This window comes from Anser anser (genome assembly GCF_964211835.1).
Source record: "Anser anser genome assembly, chromosome: 6".
In the NCBI taxonomy this organism is placed as follows: Eukaryota; Metazoa; Chordata; class Aves; order Anseriformes; family Anatidae; genus Anser; species Anser anser.
In genome coordinates, this window is record NC_139726.1 from 18,266,420 (window position 1) to 18,286,813 (window position 20,394).

Here is a 20,394-nt window from a genome sequence, read left to right on the forward strand (position 1 = left end):
TTTAAATGAAGGAAGAGTTTTAAATGGAAGGAGATGTTAAAGTCCATTGATCGGTGGTGCTGCAGTTAGGACTATCAGGTTCAGTCTCCAATTCTAGAACTGCGGGACTTTTCTTTTTGTTTTGCTTTATCAGATACACTATATAAGTGAAGACATGTCAAAACTTAGAGAGGAACATCAGTGCTTTGAGTTATATGTCTCCCTTTCATCCAAACCCCATCTATTTTCTTGTTCTATTGCTACCAATAGAAGACACTTTCACCCTTACATTTTGTGAGTATACTGGATATACCAATATATACCAATATATTCAATGTATTTATTTGTATGTCCTAAGGCAGCAGTTTTCCTGTTGATGTTCTGTAAAATAGTTTTAATCACTATTATTTGTAGAAACAGAAAAAGTGAAAGCCTTCATAGTTTATTTTATTTTATTTTTATATTTCAGCTGAGTGTTATGTCTGACCTCAAATAAAACAAAAAATATGAAAATTATGTTGCTGAAACCATTACCATCATTTGTCAGTATATTTTACTGCAGTAAGTTCTAGATGAAAGGGAAGAAACTCTGGTTTTCTATTATTTTTTTTCTTTTTCTGTTTTTCTCTGAGATGAGCAGCATAATTAAAAATAAACTACCAAAAGAATAGAAAGTAAAAAGTCTATGTATCCATTATTTTATCTTCATAAATATCAGGAATGTCACTTAATATTTAAAACACACACACACAAAAGGCAATAGTTTATTACTAGCCATAATAATTTTAAGAGTCTTTTTAAACAGAAGAAAGTTCATTTTAAATTCTATTAGTTCTCAGTTTAGAAATTGGAAAGTTAACTCATTTACTCTGTTGCTTTCCTATGGCTGACACAGTATAGCTGAAATGGAAGCATTCAGATAGTGCCGCTTGTGGTATTTGGATTATTATCTCCTGCCCTTTCTAGACTTGGTTTGATATCAAGGTGTTTTAAAGCTGGGTGAGCACACACAGACCTCTCTTTGGAGCTTATGCTGTTTAACAAAAAGACTGTTCAATACAATTGTTCATGGGGATCTTATTTGAAGAATCTCTAGATAACAAAAAAGAGCTATTTCATAAAAGAGGTAACCCTCATGACAGCAAAAAAATCTATTAAATGAAAAAGTCTTCATTCTAACAGTTTTACATTTGCTTCCTCTAAGTAAACTATCAAAAAGGGATTTCTGTGGAAATATTATAGTTAGCAATATAGGAAGCAAAACTGCAGTAAGTAGAGGCTTAGAGAAAGTGATCGACATATTCAATACCATGAATGAGAGAGAGAAGTCATTATGGCATGATGAACTGGTCATAATGCGTATAGTTTCATTGCTGCTTAGGTAAAAAAACTAGTTTTTCCCAATAGTGAAACTTCAATTAACAGGTTTGGAGAGAATAAATAATTAATTTACTTATATCTGCAATACTGAAAATGTCATTACAGAATCACAGAATCACAGAATTGTAGGGGTTGGAAGGGACCTCGAAAGATCATTGGGTCCAACCTCCCTGCCAAAGCAGGTTTCTTAGAGCAGGCTGCCCAGGTAGGTGTCCAGACAGGCCTTGAATATCTCCAGAAAAGGAGACTCCACAACCTCCCTGGGCAGCCTGTTCCAGTGCTCCGTCACCCTCACCGTGAAGAAGTTCTTTCGTATGTTGGTGCGGAACTTCCTGTGCTCAATTTTGTGCTTGTTACCCCTTGTCCTGTCCCCACAAACCACTGGAAAGAGATTACTTGGTCCAATAATTTCTGATAATTTCCAGGTTTTGATATTTAGCTACTCATCTGTAGAAATGCACCTGTCTTCTACTAATCTTTAATATTATCTTATGTTAAAGCTATCCGTTTAGCATCAGTTGAGCACCTGGCACTTTACTGTTGAGGATTTCTGTAGCAGGGGAGGGGTGGTAGGATGATGTTTAGGGTATGATGATGATCCAAAGAGCACTCCTTCACTGAGCTTTGGAATTGATCACCGTTGTAATTCATGCCGTTCCACACTTCCCATAGCTGAACAGAATTTTTGGTAGTGATGAGTGCTCACTGATCAGAGAGGGAAGCAGACCACTCTTGCAGGGGCATGATATGGTCCAAGTTAGAAGTAATGACATTGTCAGTATATTTGTTGTTCATGTGCCTGTGCTATCAAAAATGCAGAAAAAAAAAAATCCTGAAAGACTGAGATGTATGCCAGACAATGAATGCAAAAGGTGTGCAGACAGTTTCTCTTGAATCTCTGAGCTTTTAAGTCACCTTCTGAATACAAAAGTTTTCTTTTGGTAAGAGAACTATCAACATATTCCCTCTGTCCTTTACTCTTTTTCTTCTTATTTCATTCAATACTGCATGGTATTACCTACTTGCATCTCCAGATTACTCATTTACCTTAAGTATGCATGCTCATGTTCAAATCAACAGGAATATCACAATTGATTGGAATGTTCTTATTGATTTCCATGACTTCTGAATTACATCACTTTATTTATAAATACAGGACACAGGAAAACATTTTCATTAAAAAAATTTTGAGAAAATGAATTTAAGAAAAGCATGACTGACCCTACTTCTGAACTTTTTTAAGACTGAGAAATCTCACATGACTCTCAAGGTGTGTATAGACATGTGCCAGTTGTTTTGCATTGACCCTTAAATACTGTCTTAAGTTTATGTGTAATTTGTGAGAATAGCTAGTGTACACTCAGAATTCACTTCAGGCTTTTGGGGCAGACAAAAAAAATTGCTGGCACAGTAAATGACTTTTATACAAAGGAATTCATTTTCAAATGGAAAAATGTTTTCATATTCTTTATATTATGACACAGACGTATGCAATCAAAGCTCATGCTAAGAATGCTGATTAATTTGGTGTTTTCACCTTTCTCTCCTCAGTTAAGGAGAGGTACATATGGTCAATAAAACTTTCTGTTTCCTGTAAGTCAATATGTGCAAAACAGTATTTTTAAAAAAATGGATTTCTGTCCGTTGAAAAGAAAGAGAATCATATTTTTCTGGGTTTGCTTTCTTTTTTTTTTTTTAAAAAAAAAAAAACTACTTTATTCTATGGATCATGAAAAGAAAAACTACAATTCTTTACTTGTCAGTTCAGTTTTCATCAAAAAATATGTTATTAATTTAGACCTTCTGAAATTAAATAAAAATTCTTAGGAAGGAGGCAGAACTGGGTCAGGCATCGAGAATACAGTGTATGTTTTATATACACCTTTGGGCAATTTAGAGATGCATATATTGAGCACTTTGTTAACCCATTCTACAGATAGGGTGAAGACATTGGTCATGTGAGCTGTCACTCTGGCAAGATTAATAATATTTTCTTTCTTTCTTTTGGTAGTCCATATTCTCGATAAAATTGACAACAGCCAAATCTTTTTGTTAACTGGCAATGACTAGCATACTTTGCACTTCAACTACACTGTTTTACACTGAGTAAACATCTGATCTAAAGATTTTGAACAGAGATAATTTATTTTAATACTTTAATGCCAACACAATACTTATGCATTATGGGCAATTTTTACAAAATCAGCGGCAAGTCAAAGGAACAAAAGTTCTGAAATAAAAATATTTAAAAAAATCCTTTATACTTGTTATATATGTCATTATTTGTAATGGTAGTATCAAATTTGATATAATAAAAAATCAGAAATGGAATTGTTCAACTTTTCTCCTGCCAATGAAAGGCATTGACAAGACAATATTCCTTGACGTAGACAATATTCTACATTATTCTACTAAGGAGGATTTAATTTTAGCTTTAATTTAAAAGATGGAACTACTAAAAAGCTTATTGAGTCGCAAAAAATATATATTTGGATACACAGATCATTGTACTAATGTCAAAACTTAAGATTTAAGATTTCTCATTTATTTAAGCTTACCTCTTCAGAGCCAGAGCCAAAAATCAGCAGGTCAAAAGGTATTGCAGCAACCATGTCAATTAGGAACCAGCCTTTGAAGTAGTGAATTGCTATTTTTGCTGGGTCACTTACCACTTCTTCATTCTGGTTTACATATGTTGTTCTGAAGTTGATTAGAATGTCAATGATAAACATAATATCCACAATTAAGTCTACAACATTCAGTGGGCTGCAAGAATATCCACACTCTCTTCTCTTCCGTTCCTCGCTATCATTCAGAAGGAAGGCAGCGGAGTAAGGGGTGAAGATGGCAGTATATATTACCAGCAGCAAAATGAGCCAGTCCCAGACAGCTTTAAAAGGACTATAGTGCAATATAGTGAACTTGTTGATGCGAGGTGTCTGGAGTTTATATTCTGGTAGAACATCAGCCCCTAAGGATAGGACCTAGAAAAAGAAATATAGCATGTCAACAATCAGGGCAGTGTACCTATTCCCACTTTCAGTAAACTTGGCAAATACAGTAACAAACTTAAAAAGGATTAAACTTAAATTCCTTAGTGTTTTGGTAGACTGAACTTCTGTGGAATTCATCACCTCTGCCAGGCTCAATAAATTCATTGACAATTTTACACAGTAGATTGATTTTTGTTCCCTGTACCACCCACTAAGTGCCATAAAATCTTCATAATTATACACATCATCAAATTCCTTCATCTACCACATGATAACCTTGCCAGTCTGTTCATGGCCAGTGAGAGACTTTTCTTGCTGTGATGTAGTATTTTTCTCTCAAAGCAAAGCTACTATCATTAGCTTAAATGCACTCCAAAAGAGCCTACACTCATTACAAAATGCTTATGCAACCAGAAATCAAGCAGTTGGAGAAAGACCTGTTAGTATACTTGACAGCTATCTCCACTTTGAGTTTTGTGGTGTGAAAAACTTTCAAGCATGGACAAATTTTATTCAGGCTACAGTTAGCATAGCTAATGGTGTGACAAAGAGGGGTTCCACAGAAGTACTGCCTTTTGCTTCACTTCAACTTTCAACACCAATGACTAAAGCTTTTTATCATTCCTTTACAAGAGTGGACTTGTTATCTGTTGGTGTTTTTTAAGTACAACTTCAATTTTATTTGGAAGAGATTATGTTTGTATACACTGCTTGATTTGCTGGCTTTGTAAGTTGAAATGTTTGTTTTGTTGCAAAGAAAAAGTATAGAGTGGGCACCAGATAAAACAAACTTCCTCTGGCTGCTCCTCCAGTCTGACTTAACTCTGACATGAAGGAATAAAACCTTTAAGAACAAAAAGTTAAATTACATCTTTGCCTCTGCTTAATGCTTGGCCTAGTTATAGAGACCGTCAGCAATGATGCTAATTATTGCCTTCTGTGCTGCAAATGCTTTCCAAATCCTATGGGACTCAGATCATCACTTAATTTTACACAGACCCATGAACAAACATTAGATGGTGACAACCTTCAGTTACTTCCCATTTGGTCAAGTGACATATTCAAGAAACCTTATGCCAATTTTCCACCAGTTACTTCTACTTATTCCTTTTCCCCTGCTAATTAAAAATAATGCTGTTTAGAAAATCAGACCTTTCAAAAGTAACTAAAATGAGTAACTATGCTGAAATGAAATTATGACTGGAAGGAGAAATACCTTGTCAGCAATGTTTTCTGCTTTTATTTTTTATTTTTTAGCAGTAAGTAGTTCAGGATTAGAGATTTCTGTTTGTACAAAATTGAGGAATTTCATGCTTCTTGAACATAATCTTGTAAGATTATAAGGGTCAACACACTTCTTTCTGTTTAGCTTTCTAACAGCTAGTGTTGTATAAACCTTAGATCCTATCCTTGGTAATCCAAGTTGCACTTTTTATTCAGTGAAGTTCTACTCTGAAAATGTTGTGAGAACACCAGGGTTAATAACCACTCTCATCCTCTTAGTTTGTGAAAAAAGAAACAATTAAACCATCCAGAAGATTATATGGTACCTTCAGGCAGCCATTAAGCGCCATGCTGAGGTGATGGTAGAGGCTGTTAATCTATTTTTTATATTGCAACTGGGTCTTGCACTTAAAAAAAGTCAGTTTTTTTTTTTATTATTTTTTTTATGGATTAAACACACTAGCTGACAGCAACCTGAAGCAGAGACATTACTAAATCTCTTAAACAGTCTTAATATTTTCAGACCCCCACCTTGTTAGTTGACTAGAATGTTTTCCTAGTATTTGAGGGTGGTATATGTGGCAAGGCAACTGCTATTTATGAAATTTATATCCATGTTCTCCTGCTGGATTTTCAAATAATGAAGGAAATGGATTACACAAAATGAACAATAAAGTTTACTTCACATGTTTCTTGTAGTCATTTGAAAATTCCAGTGTGCTTCATTTCAGAGCAACATATAATGTAAATTGAACTTACTCCCCTGAAACCTGGCTTGTACTTTCAGTAAAATTACATTTATTTTTAAGTTGGTTTAGACTGAGGTAGGTGAAACAGAAAAATATTCAGGCAAAATAAGGGAACTGCAGTATAAAAGTGATCAGGGAAAAAATGGATCCAACTTTTCCATTCTGGTTTCTTAGACACACTACAGGAGAGACTGACTGGTTGTGAGTTTCATATTCATAATGCAATATAGAACTTTACTTTTCTACATTGCTTACTCTCATGCAATGGGAATTAAATACAAACACTCATTATGTAATTATTTCTGTTTGCTGGATCATGAGAAAGAAGATGGGATATAGTTTCTCAAATAAAAAATCACAGTTACACATAAAAAAGGAGCACATTATTGGTTTTCTTGTTGGTAATTTCAATTTTTGAAATTTTTGAGACTGATTGGACATGAGATGAATTTATCTTTTTGCTGTTGTGTGACATCCTTGCAAGGATCAGACACCAGTGTTAACTAGCCTGTATTTACCTTGGCTAGATGGAAGACTTTAGTGTACTTAAAGTTGTTTTATTAACTTTTCTCTTCTGGACAGTAAAACTCGTTTCACAGTTTGGATTGTAATACAGGTGGCTTAGGGACCGAAATGTTTTTAAGAGTAATGAGCAGCACTGGGACATCCAGCATGAAATCAAGCCCCAAGTACTGTAGTGTCAAAAGGTCTCCGAACCTTGGGACATCATGTGATGTAAAGCCACGCTTCCTGGCAAAGAGAAGACTACAACACTATTGTAAGTAGCAAAAGTCATACTAGCAGTAATGGTATTTCTTTTTTAAAAAATTAGGGGTATTCAACCTTGATGAAATACCATTGCACACTTGTTTTTTTCTGGTGAAAACAGGAATGCATTTCTAACTGCTGTTTTACATCTTTTCCGTTGCATTCCTGTTTATTACAGTTAAAACAGTGCTGCAGCAAGCTAGAAGACTCTTCATTCAAAAAGACTTTGATTCCGGAATCTTGCTTCAGGTATTTCACACAGATAGGGCTGGTGAACATCTTTTGCTCTTTTTAGGTTCATGTATTCATTTTTTAAGATAACAAGTTCAAGATGGCACTTACAAAGAAGGGCTGCAATCTGGGGATTTATATTTCAGGTCCCATAAATTATGGAGTGAGGTCGAAATAACTGTCATAAATTCACAGTTTTAGACAGATTTATCATTCTGAAATGTTTGGTAATTTTTAGTTTCTCCTTGATAACAGTGGTTCATTGGAATTGGAATGAAAAGATATTTAGGAATAATGGGAATTTACTAATGGATGCTGTTCTGTTAAGCAGAAGCAAAAGAAGGGGATGCACCAGAATTACTACCAGGTGACAATTAAAAAAAAAAAATCCATTCCACCACAAGTAGTGCGGATCCAGTTTAAACACAATCATGCTGCTTGTGATCACCTTTTTTTGACAGTTCTAATACTCTTCCCCTCAAGAAAACCTCCCTGGTACTGGGGAACAACATTGTGCTGTGTTCAAAAGACTGTTTTGCATCGTGTTTCTAGGTGAAGTGTCAGGGAGTCTAACTGGGATGATGTGCAGTATAGCACACTGACCATAAGCTTCACTGCATAACTTGTTTATTCTTGTTATACGTTCTGCAACACCACGTGCAGCAACAGCATTTGACACTTCTAAGAGAAATACTAAGATTCTTCAATTTTCTTTATAAAGGAGAATATATAGGCAAAACATCAGTCAAGATGTTGGATGATTGGGAATTATACTGTAGTCTCTGCCACTGAGTTTCTAAGTGATCTTAGGCAAACTGACATTTAACCTCTCTGACTTCAGTCAAATGGAGAGAATGATATTTACCTACTAAACTGTAAACACCTTGCAAAGGAAAATCAGTGTGAAGCATTTCTAGAAGATGCTATGTAGAAGCAGAGTTATCATCATTCTTATTCTGCTAAATTTTGTTGATTCCTTTTATTTTTAAGATTAATTTCACAAATATTTGTCCTCTTTTTTTTTTCTTTTTTTAAAGTTACAACTTAATGGCGGCACTTTTTTTTATTTTCTGTGTGAAAACACTTTATTTTTGTTATCTGTTATGCAAACTGCACAGTTTCAAGGGACTCTGAGAGGCCCATATCACTATGTAGCACATGTGTATTCATAAGAGAACTGTGTTCTGAGGCTTTTCAATCTAAATTTATTAAAGAATGCAAATGTAGACAGTAAAAACCAAAGAACTAGAAACACAAAGAAGCATAATACAGATTTAATAAATCATAACAGAAAAAATAAATGATGAGCCATCTGTTATGAATACCACCATGAACTGTCAAAGAAATACTTCTGCCAAACTACTGCACAGACTTGCAATAGGGTTTCCCAGCTATTGTTTAGTGCTGCCTGTGAGGAATTGTAGTGTGAGGTGGTTATATGCTGGACCATGACTTTCCGAGTAACCGTAGATTTCTATAAAGCCCATGAACATGGAAACCAGAAAGCATGCCTGATGCTTTCGAGGAGCACTGAACGCCCTTTGTGGACATACTGTGATTGCACGGACAAGATGCTATGTTCAAGTTATTCAGAAAGCATTGGACCTTTAGCATTTTTGCTAAGAAGTCACACAATATTTGTGCTGTGTATTTCCAAACAGACAGCAGATACATGATTACAGTACACTTCCACAAACAATGCAAAGCACGTTTGCAGTCCAGGTAAGACCTTTCATCATAGATGGAACTAATACACATTTAGGAAATTTGAACAGAGAGAGCAATGTTTCCAGGTAGCAAAATATGAGGGAGAAACAGGGCATATACAGGGGATAAAACAAAAACAAAGAAACAAACAAAAAACAGCATTTGTAATGCATATAGAATGCTTCTATTCAAAAGGTAAATGTGGAAATTTAAAGAGTGCAAAGCTTAATATACTAGCTTTTCGGAAAGACACTTTCCTATGTCTCATGACAAAGTGTGTCTCATATGAACTGTATATTATGTAGATTTCTTCAATACTACATACTGTTATGTCACTATTGCTTTTGTCACAAATTAAAGCTTGTACTAAAAAAGTTAGCTCTTACATTTCTCACTTTAACAGAATTTCAAAAACATTTAATAAAGCTCAGATTATAAACAAAGCCCTACATTACTTGAGGGCTAATCCAAAAGCTATTTGGATTAAATAATATTTTCAGCAGTTTTCAACTATAAACAAGTTTAGTGCTGGTGACTAGGAAATCAAGTAGCATCTCCTAAATTCAAGTAGAGTGAAGTTACTATTCATATTTATTCTCTGATCCAGCTCATGGTGCAGAATGAACACTGCCACCACCCCCAAACCCTCAGATCTTGGGTACAATCTCTTCCTTTTAACAGGTAGCTTTGAACTCAGGTTTACGTGACCTCATTATACATGAACTCAATTCCCAGAAAACTGTGGAAGCTAAAGGAATAAGAAAAAAACATGAAGAAGATACAGAAGCTAGAGCAATATTCCTATAATAATTAACCTGTTTTATCATGACCATAGACCTTAAACGTGAATGGTAAGTGCAGTTCAAAAAAGGAAGCAGTATTATTTCAGCTTTAAAAAAGGGTATGATTTTGCATTGGATATTTTATTAGATTTGTGGAACTCTCTTCTCTTAATGTAACCTCTTCTGGCTCTCATTTCTCCTGTGTATTAGCTCTACTGAAGCTACTAAGCTATAACTGGCAAGGACATCTTTTCCCCTTTCTTCTCTATTCATAATATTATCATGAGACCCCTACAGACTGGACCTCCTAAAGAGGTCTGAATCTAAAAAGCTCTAAATCTAAAAAGACCTAAAAATAAACACTACGCAAGCATTAAATTAAATCAACAGTTGCTCACTTATGGCAGGCATTATCTAATTCTCCACAAGACTGTTATGGTCTTTCACATTTCAGTTGTCTTAATGACAGTTTTCCTTGATGCTGACATGAACAACTAAGTTTATTCTGGTACTGACAGAAAGTTGAAGTGCTTTTGATTTAGAGCTTTAGAATGTAATCCTGCATTATATTCTCCTTTCACACATCTGCATTAAAAGACATTTTTATATGTTTTTCGAAGGATACCTATTAAAGAATGTCTTCTAAATCGAGAAATATTGATCATGGGAATGTTAATAATTGTCTTCCTGGTTTCAAGGAACTTGTCTGTTTTAAATGCTTTTAATATTTTTTAAAGACTTGTAGCATGATACTTTGGATATAGTGTTGATATTTACCTTTCTATATCAGAGAGTTTGAAGTATACCTGTGAGATATTATCACATAGTGTTTTAATGGCTTTCATATTTTGAAAATTAAGCTTTTGTTAAGGAAAATCTGCTGTTGTGTGAAAATATGTTCTCTATATGCTTCCCATTTGGGACTTCAGGTACCAGAGGAAATAAACCTTTCTAATGTACTCAATACATTTTTGTATGCAGGATCAGAAATAGCACAATAGATTTGTTTTTTCTTTGTAGACTATGTCCACATATTCATCAAATATAATTTTAGGTAGGCATTGAAACCACGTTTTTGTTATTACTGGATAAACCTGCAAAACTTGAAGCTTATCTGAGCATATTTGAATCATCTCTGTTCCAGAAGTCAGTTTATAAATGCCACTAAATAAAGCCTTTTTGAGTTAGTGAAAGACAGACTTTGTGTCATTCTCAACCTAACTGAAATACAGAAACTCTGGATATTCAGTAATTTAATATTCTGGTGGAGCTGCATTTTGGGAGGCAATGAGATAGTATTAAAGAAGAAAAAGATGGGTAAGTTTTTATTGGTACATGGAATCTATCTGATGTGGTGTTAAGCAATTTTTATAATAAATGTCCAAGCAATTTCGGTGAAGTTAAAAGTTAATGCTGTTTGGTGTTAAAATTTAAGAAAAAGAAAAATTCTAACTGAATTCTGATTTTAATTGTCAGAAAAATTGCTCATTTGATGTTGGAAAATCAATAAAGAACAGGAATTGACATTGATTTAGACAGGTCTTGAGCACCTACAAGTGTAACACTGTTGCTTTCACTGTTCAAATTACTCTTTTCATGACACAATCAAATAATTAGATAATTGTATTCAGCTAAAGATAGTTAAATATGCAGCAACACAGAATCAACAAATCGTCAAGAAAAGTTATGTGTACCATGACATTAAAACAGTAGAACAGGATTCTTTTCATGTTTGTTCAGTAAATTGTGCAGGTTTGATGGAATTAATGTATCTGTGGATGTTACTGTCAAACAAAATTGCTTCACTAAACTTGAATACATGTAATAATTTGGAAAACTCACTACCTCTAACCTATCATTTATTTTCTCATAAAGATAGATATTAAAAGAGAGGGAGTATTTTTATAGCTCATTTTCCATCCATTATTTCCCATGAAGAAAATTATGAAATAGCTTATAAATCTTAAACTTCAGGAGTCTCCTCCTGTGACTCAGGATGCAATTACTTTCATGTTAGTCAGTAATGCATCATCAGAGCAACACTTGGAAGCATATAGATTTATTGAGTGTGCTTTACTGAGCTTTAAATCTTAACTTAGTGATTTGCAGATTATCAAAGAAGAAATTAGCAACTGATTTTTAGCAAATGTTAATGCTAGAACATGTATTAAAAGTAGCGTAAAGCTTTTTCTGAATTTACTAAGAGGTGTTATTCCAGAAGACAGAAAACACTACCCTTCAAAATGCTGAAGAGTTTGTGATCTCTTCATTGCTCTTCTGGCAACATAACCAGTAAGCTGTTAACAAGCATTTATATGTCTGAACAACAAAACATCAAGGGTCATATTTCTAATAAGGGCTTAAATTATTGCTGTGATTTTTAGTCACCTAAAAGATATTTCTATCATTAGCTCATGACATAACAATGAAAAAAAGTAGATTTTGTGCTTTTTGATGTTATCTCATCTTCCTTAAAGTATTTCTGAAAAATGTACCTTCAGATACTTTCCCCAGCTTCCAAACACTTTGATGCAGTTAAAAAAGAGCATAAAGGTGGCAAGAGAATATCTGAAGTACACAGGGTAAAGATGAAGCAGCTACAAGCCATACTTCGGTTCTATGATTACAGTATTGACTGATGAGCATACTCCAGCCTCGTTCACTTTAAGTTCAGAGACATTGTCTTAGCATTCTGCCCAGGTTGCTATTTTTATGACACCTGGGAATGTTTAGTGTATTACCTAACCTTCTACCAAATTTAATCACTAACATCCCAACTAAAAAGGCATTTGGCAGGGGTAAATAGAATGGATTACATACAATGTGATTATACAAATCACATCTCATTATCAAAACCAACCTATAAAATCACTGTCCTTTTTTCTACAGCAATCCATCCAATTCATACTGCTTATGCAGAGAAAACGGCAGAGTTGTGAGAGGAAAAAGGCCATGGAGAGCTGATAAGAGAAACTTGTCTTATAAAAACAAAGAAACAGTCCATAGCTGGATCTAAGATAAGACATTTTTCTGCTTTTCCAATATAAAAACATAGTTTGGTTGGGGGGAAACATGGCAAGACATGGTAGGTGTCTTATGATGCTTCATTAGCTACTCTGCTACTTGAACAGAAATGTTTTGTTAGCATGGCACCAGTGAGCCAAAAGTAACTCCAGAAGCTCTACCTGACCTCTGGAATGCTAGATGAAGCTCATGTTTGGGAGAGCATACGACTCTATGGATTTAACCAAGGACATATGGGAATCTTTTTACAGTATGTGATCACATGTATGGTTGCAGGTATCAAAAGCTTAAATCTGGAGAAAACATGCTTAGGATAGAAGCCTGTCTATAAACTCTCCTGTTCCCAATATTCTTTGTTTTCTAGATGTATTGACAAATTTATCACACTGCTTAAACTGCAGAATGGGTCATTTGTTTTTTTCAGTTTCCTTAGCTTACTTGGTATTGTTGGTGCAAAAGGGAGAGAAAATAGCATAATATATCCAGAAAAAATTGTCCCATACAAAACTTATTTTTCAAGCTTTGTTTGAAAACCTGGAAGGAAGCTGCAGTCAGCATGTTATCCTAAAAAAATTTGTCAAAATAAATTAGCTGGCCTCTAATGTGTTCTACAGGATGACCATGAGCCCCAGGCACAGATTTCTTGCTCACTTCCAAACCCAGCAACTAAAATCATTAGAGTCTAAGCTGCAGCAAAAGGTCTTGCTTTCCTTCGGTTATAATCTTCCATTGTTCTTACCTACAAACCAGTAAAACTAAACTTCTCTGAACAGAACAGAGTGGTACAAATGTGAGAACATGCCATGCCAGCTCTTTTGTTTCAAAAGAGAGTAGATTTCTTCATAATTAATAGAATTAATTTATAAAGTGGAACATATTCAAAGAAGATGGATACCTAGATTAGAAAAAAGCTGTGAAATGAACATCTTTACTTCCCATTTAATAAATGTTTCACACTCATTAGTAGTAGTATTCTGAACATACCTGCTCATGCCAGTTTCTAAGATATTAAAAAATAGTACCCACTTCCCTATTGGTTCTGTCACGAGTTACACGCTGAAAGTATTATCCAAATTCTAACACATGACAGATAATAGATGAGAAGCATGACCTTGTCATTTGGCTTATCAATTTTGAGGGCATTCTGAATCCATTAAAAAACATGTTGTTCTGACTGGGCTTCATGGTCTTTGTTTTTTCTTGCTTCTTCTAATCCAATGTAAAAGTCCCAAACCCTAACAAACCCTGAATAGAAAATATTTTGCTCAGATTTCAACACATCAACACCAACCAATACCCATGCTTCAACCCACGCCACTGCTCAAGCCAAAAAAAAAAACTAAACAAACCCAAACCCAAAAAAATACCCCTCCAAAACCAAAAAAATTGCTACTGCTTCTCCTTTATATGCATGTTTAAACCACCTGGTTTCTAATCAGTAGCAGAAGAAAACTGCCTTATAATTATCAACAGTTATATTATCACCTTACTATCTGCAAATTGATGGAATATTCTGCTCTCACTTTTAGCTTATTCATCAATTTCTTTAATCAGTGATGTGTGGGAACTTAACTATTTCCTTGAGAATGTTATCTTTCAAATTACCTACCAGTTTTTCAGCTTGTGTATAAGCTAGTATTACACTACAAGGGAATTATGTTACTTGCAAGAAATGGTATTAAATTGTTAGCTGAACACAGCTGCATTCCTTGTCTGATGAAAATGATTCCTAACAGGGGTGAATATGCAATTTCAGGCAATTGCTAAATGTTGTCTGCCCACATTATGGCATTTTGTAGCTAGAACCAGCATTTTTACTATTGTGCTTACCTGTGAGGTGTCCAGCATCAGAAGAGAGTTCAGAACCAAGCCTGTTTGAGGGTTAGGGCATGCAGGGAGGGAGGAAGGGAGTCCTGAGTCTGAGTTCCACAGTTTCTGCCTTCTTCCCTCCCTGCTTCTGCACATCAGTTGCTATTGCTGTCTATTGCTGGGTGATTTCTCTGGGAAAATACATGTTTATGCTGACCTAAACAGAGAAACTGTTTCCTGAATTAACACGGTAACCACCTGACTGTGATCTAACTGAAGTTAACTGCTGTTTTGAGTAGGAGGTTGGGTTAGATGGCCTCTAGAGGTCTCTTCCACACTACATTTTTGTATGGTTCTAACGTTAAATAAAAGACATACTGTGACTCCTTTCATGGCTGTTTTAAGGCATCTCTAACTGCGTGCATGAAAGGTATTATTTTAGGCAGTGCACGCTAAGCTGGTCAGAGGACTCTGACAGTTCTCTGGACCTTAATGGGGCTTGACAGAGGCTAAGCCAGGGCTTGACTTCTTTTAGTTCTGGTGGGTGCCAAAATGGTTGGTTTTCACTGAGCAACTTACAAAGTTTAGAAACTTCCAAGGTCAATCCACCATGAAATTCACCAGTTTGGGGGTTTAGAGCTCTAGTCTAGAGAAAAGAGGTTTGCGAAATTGCTGCCTACAAGTTGGTTTTGATCAGTTTTATTTGCTTCATAGGGCATTAGTTCTTACACACTCATCTTTTCAGAATGAACTACAATGCAGCCTGAAAGTCTATTTCCCCCATATACTAGCATCAGAAGACGAATGTTGCTTTTGAAAAGTATTCAGTTTAAAAAATATATATATCATATGATCCATTCCATGTTAGCATCAATGAACAGATCTTTAAGTATTTGGTTCAAGACAATAATAGCAAATTGCTCCTACAAAATACTGATCACTTGGAATTGTTAATTCATGGAAGATACTGGATTCTTTTTCCCAACTCAGCAAAATTGGGCAATCCCTTTCTCAGAAGAGTAGATCGTGGGGGAAGGACATGGACAAATTAGGGATGATTCCAGGTTACATGCTTCAAAGCAGCTGGTCTTTCCAACTGCTCCATTTCCACCATATGTTGTGAAATCTTCTCAAAACACTCCAGCAACTGAGATGCCTTAGCCTACTCCGCTATCACAAAGACATGAGGCTCTACTGGAAACAATCACCTTCAAGGAATATGTTATCATTCACAATTCCTGTGAATCTGTAATTACATATACCGTTTTATTACTGCATGCAACAACAAGCAGTTCCAATGAAAATGCTATGTTCTTCTGAAATCGATAAAAACAATGGGCTTTATTTTCTGTTTCCATGCACTTTGTATAGCTACTTGCTCCAGTGCAAAGGAGCCTGTTCTCCAAATGACATCTTTGCACAGGTATAACTGACTACACTGAGACTGCGGTATTTTCATTGGTTTTGCCATCACAATGATCGTCTCTGCTTTTTTTTTTTTTTTCACACACAGATGTGTCACACCTTCTAAATTACACACATCTATTCCATTTCTATAACAACATCTACAGTAATTATGAAGCCTAATTATATAACAACAATAAAATTTTATTGTATGAGGTTGCTAAGTATGATTGCAAACAAAGGGAATAATTCTTGTATGTTATGTCAATTGATCATTGAGAACAAGAATAGAAAATAATTGAATAAAAAAGATTCTCCTTTCAGCAGAATCAAATAATTTACACTTTCCATACAGTAAGTAGGGAATGTTGGCTCTGCTTAACCCCCAATTTCATCATTATATGTATGTCTAACTGCGTAATTGGAAGACATATCAAAACTGTTTCCCCTTAATTCAGAAATTTCTGCTTTATGTCAGCTTGTGTTCCAAAATGAATAGCTTTGAAATATTGTTTGTGTGCAAGTTATTGCATGATGTTGTAAACGGTCCAGTGTGTCAGCTGAATCAGACTACCGAAAATATATAGCTCAATAATTTGGTTTATTTTTAGGTCTTATGTTGCCCATCTTTGTCATAGATGACTTTTAGCCTGAAAACCTGAAGGTCGGTTTGAAGTCATGATCGTATAACAGTTCTTTTTATATCAACAGCTGAGGCTGGCCTTGGGGGACATTGTTACTTATTTCTTAATCTTCTGGGACTGACAGAACAGAGTCTGGCCAGATTAGAAAAACATGGAATAAAACTACAAGGTCTATCACTTCATGTGTGACCTGCCATACACCGAGAGCTCCACTTTAAGAAGAGCTGTGAACGTTCAGCATGTCTGCAGATCAGAACACAATCCTCAAATCAACAGAGTATCCAGTTAAGGTACATACTTATCATTTTATCAGCCATGTAGACAGGGTATATATATATTTCAGATGGGTGGATGGTTTTGAAAATTATTATCTCCAAGAAGTATGAAGATCACAGTTCTACTTTCCTATGTCAGTTATTATGACAAATCATAATCAACAGATACATGTTGAGTCTTTCAACCACATGCTGTATCTGAACAAACTGCTGAATTTCAGGGGATTGATAGTAGCTGAGCATTAATGATGAGGGGCCGCAAAACAGCCTTGTTTAAAGAACACAATAAAGGGATCAGTAATTTATACATTTATTAACTGGATGAATCATGGGTTGTTGCCAGTGTTGTTGCCAGTCTATGAGTATTCAGAAATTCTGTCTTTGAAATTAAGTATAGATACAAACTATGGTAATCTTCATGCTGCTCTGAGTCTGTTCACAACAGAGTTCTCAGCTTTGGGCTGTATATCAGCATGAACCGGATGTGTAAGAGCACTTAAAATAAAAAAGATTAAAAAAAAAAAAGGTAAAATTGCTAACTGTTTTGCCTCTATGTGCTGTAATTTTAAGGTCAGAAGTACTCTTTACAAACTCATCAAAAACGTTAAAGGACAGATGTCAATTTTTTGCCCCACTGCTTTCTTTAACAAAAGTCTACTTTTTGTGCCTCTGGGAAGACTTGTCTCTTTCTAGCAATCAGTGTCAGGACCCCATCTGAACATGTCAGTGCAAAAAAGTGAAGAAATTGGACTGTCCCCCTGAAGTAAGTCAACGCTCTTCTAGAAGACAGTCTAGCTAAGCACCTCTGGAAATTATAATGTGAAACATTAAAAAAAAAAAAGTATTTTAGCAAAGTGGAATGGAAATGTAACTTTAATTTTAGTGACAGATATCTACACTGGGATATAAGAATGCCAATTATTCAAAAAGGGCTATCTGGCAGCTACTGCTGGTCAACTCATCTCAGTAAAAGCCAATGTTATGCAGAAATAGGCATGCAGTAGAAGTTATGCTACTCTGCATGACACGAGGAGTTTTGGTCAGCTAAAACCAACCACAGGACATTCAGGACATTATGTAGATTGTAATTACTGTATAGTTTGCAGTGAAATATGTGACAGAAGTGTCACTGCAAGCTATACAGTAACTGGAATTTTAGTCTCTACATAATGTCCTGAATTCTCCTGTTAAGAAGTAAGACACTATTCAAAAGGTCCTGACAGTAGAATTTATAACCTAGCTCTTTCTGACTAGATTTACTTGTCATATTACTTAAAAGGTATGATGTTGAGAATTTTATTTATTTTGAAATTCTCCAATGAAATCTCATTTTCTCCACCTGCATTTCAAAGTTTGTATTTTTCACTCTAGTATCAGCCACAGTCCCACAACTTCTGTTCATCTGAAATTCTTTTCCAAAATTTTGTCTGCTCCTAATTTATTCCACTAAAACCATATTTGCTAAAACCTGTCTCTCTTTCTGAAAATGTTTCCATCCCTCTGTACAGAATAGCTATGACTACTCTATTATTTCAGTCATTATTCTTCCTCTACCTCGTGAAGGTAGCTATGTGACAACCCCTCCTTATTCACTACCTAAATTCCTCCTTCAGCTTGTAAATACGACAGAAGTTATATAGCTGTTATCTCTGGAAAGAAGAACTCGTTCTTGGATCCTAGGATGCTGACACTTCGTTTGCTATTACTGATACATTATAGAGAATCCAGAGTGCAGTGATCTAACTGTGAGGCTCAGTGATACCTCAGTGTGGTACCAGAGTCCATGTTTGCGTATTTTGGGTTGCAGACTGAGAGAAGCCACAGTAGTGGACATGTGAGGTTAGAGCAGCAGGAATAAATTTCTCAGCAATGCTGAGGTAAGGAGAAGGAGAGAGAAATACAGTGAAGAGTACAAAGAGAGAGATGGACATATGTTTGAATGGTGCCATATGTGACTGGAAGTGGCCTTCCATGTCACTGAGTCCAACAATGCCAGAAAAGCACATCATGTTATCTATCCCTTTACTGCATTTCTCAGACTCTGTCTAAAGACATTTGGAATTCCTGCTTTAACTTCTATTGGAAGACTATTTCAAAATGTCACTACTCTGATTAACATTGACCTTTTAACTTACCATGGCCATTTTATACTCATTTTCTACTGATATCATCCTATAGGTCTAACAGGTCACATTCTCTCGTGTACATTTTTGATGCTGTTTCACAGAATTACATATCAGAGGACTGTGCCAGCATGAGCATGTCTTAATTATCTCATCTGACGTTTCTGCCATATTCTATTCTCAACACTGTGTTGAAACCTTCCAAAGCCACTTTTCCACTCCTCTGCAGATACAAAATAGATCTATGGTTCTATAACAAGTTTTAATAAGAGATTTAGATTTTAAAGACACGGGCAGACATGCAGTGGGACCTTTACCGTGCTGACTCTAATAAAACATATTGAAACAACAATATTAGAAACATAAACAGCACTAAAACTTCTAATGTCTAAATGTGTTTTTTAATCTAATTCAAAAATAACTGCTAGATATTTGACTGATGCACATAGATATAGTACTATCAACTTCAGTAGACCTACATTTCTTTATACCTCCTAGAAATTTCTTCCTGTACCTAATCCTACAGTTCAGGCCACAGCAACAAATAAAAACATTGATAACTTAATATAGTAAGAGAGAAGGGAACAGCTGTGGATAATTCCAATTATGGTGACCGACATTATCACACTTTGCTACACAAATTGCTACTCTGCATATTGGTTGATATAGTTCTGGAAAAGGACATAAACCAGTGTCAAATTAAATTGGAAGTGTTTTGTGGTGTAAAGATTTTATAGAGCAATTCAAATTCAATTTCAAATGTACTTATTATCAATGTTGCCAGAAGTTTTAGCTGATCTAAGCCATTTCTACTTGACGTTTCATAGTATAAAGTTTGGAGAATAAACATAGATTTTAAATATTTTTTTCCCATAATAGTGTCATTAGTAGATAGAAACTTGGCACTCTGGCTCTAACTATCTAGTCAGAATTTTGTGAACCAAACCAAACCAACCAACCAAACAAAAAGTTTGACTCGTGCTTATGTAACTTATAAAAATTTGTCTTTTTAATGTAACTTGACTCTTTGTCATATTATCTGTGAAAGTTTTCTATGTATAACTGCAATGAATAATTGAAAAGATATCAAAATGGATCCGGAAGAGATTAAATCCTTCACAACTGACCAGGGAAGAAAGTACAATGGTTGTGGATTCACGTTGGCTATCACAGAAAAAATATATGAAGGATAAAAATCCAATTACATTTTAGGCACAAACTGATAAGATAGAACTGATAGAACTTTTATCTTTACTTCTCTAGGAGGGTGTACAATACATTCTTTTTTTATCTGTCAAAGGG

General features: G+C 35.2%; 1 protein-coding gene across 8 annotated transcripts in view; it reads right to left on the bottom strand.

Moving 5' to 3' along the window:
* KCNH7 (potassium voltage-gated channel subfamily H member 7) overlaps positions 1–20,394 on the bottom strand; it is a 224,487-nt gene that overhangs the window by 47,388 nt on the left and 156,705 nt on the right. For 7 of the 8 annotated variants that reach the window (XM_083840771.1, XM_083840770.1, XM_083840768.1 and 4 more), the window contains one exon: positions 3,918–4,343. In XM_083840771.1, the coding sequence (XP_083696897.1) occupies positions 3,918–4,343 (426 nt within the window). The remainder of the gene's footprint in view (positions 1–3,917; positions 4,344–20,394) is intronic. The other variant, XM_083840772.1, reaches the window with a different exon arrangement.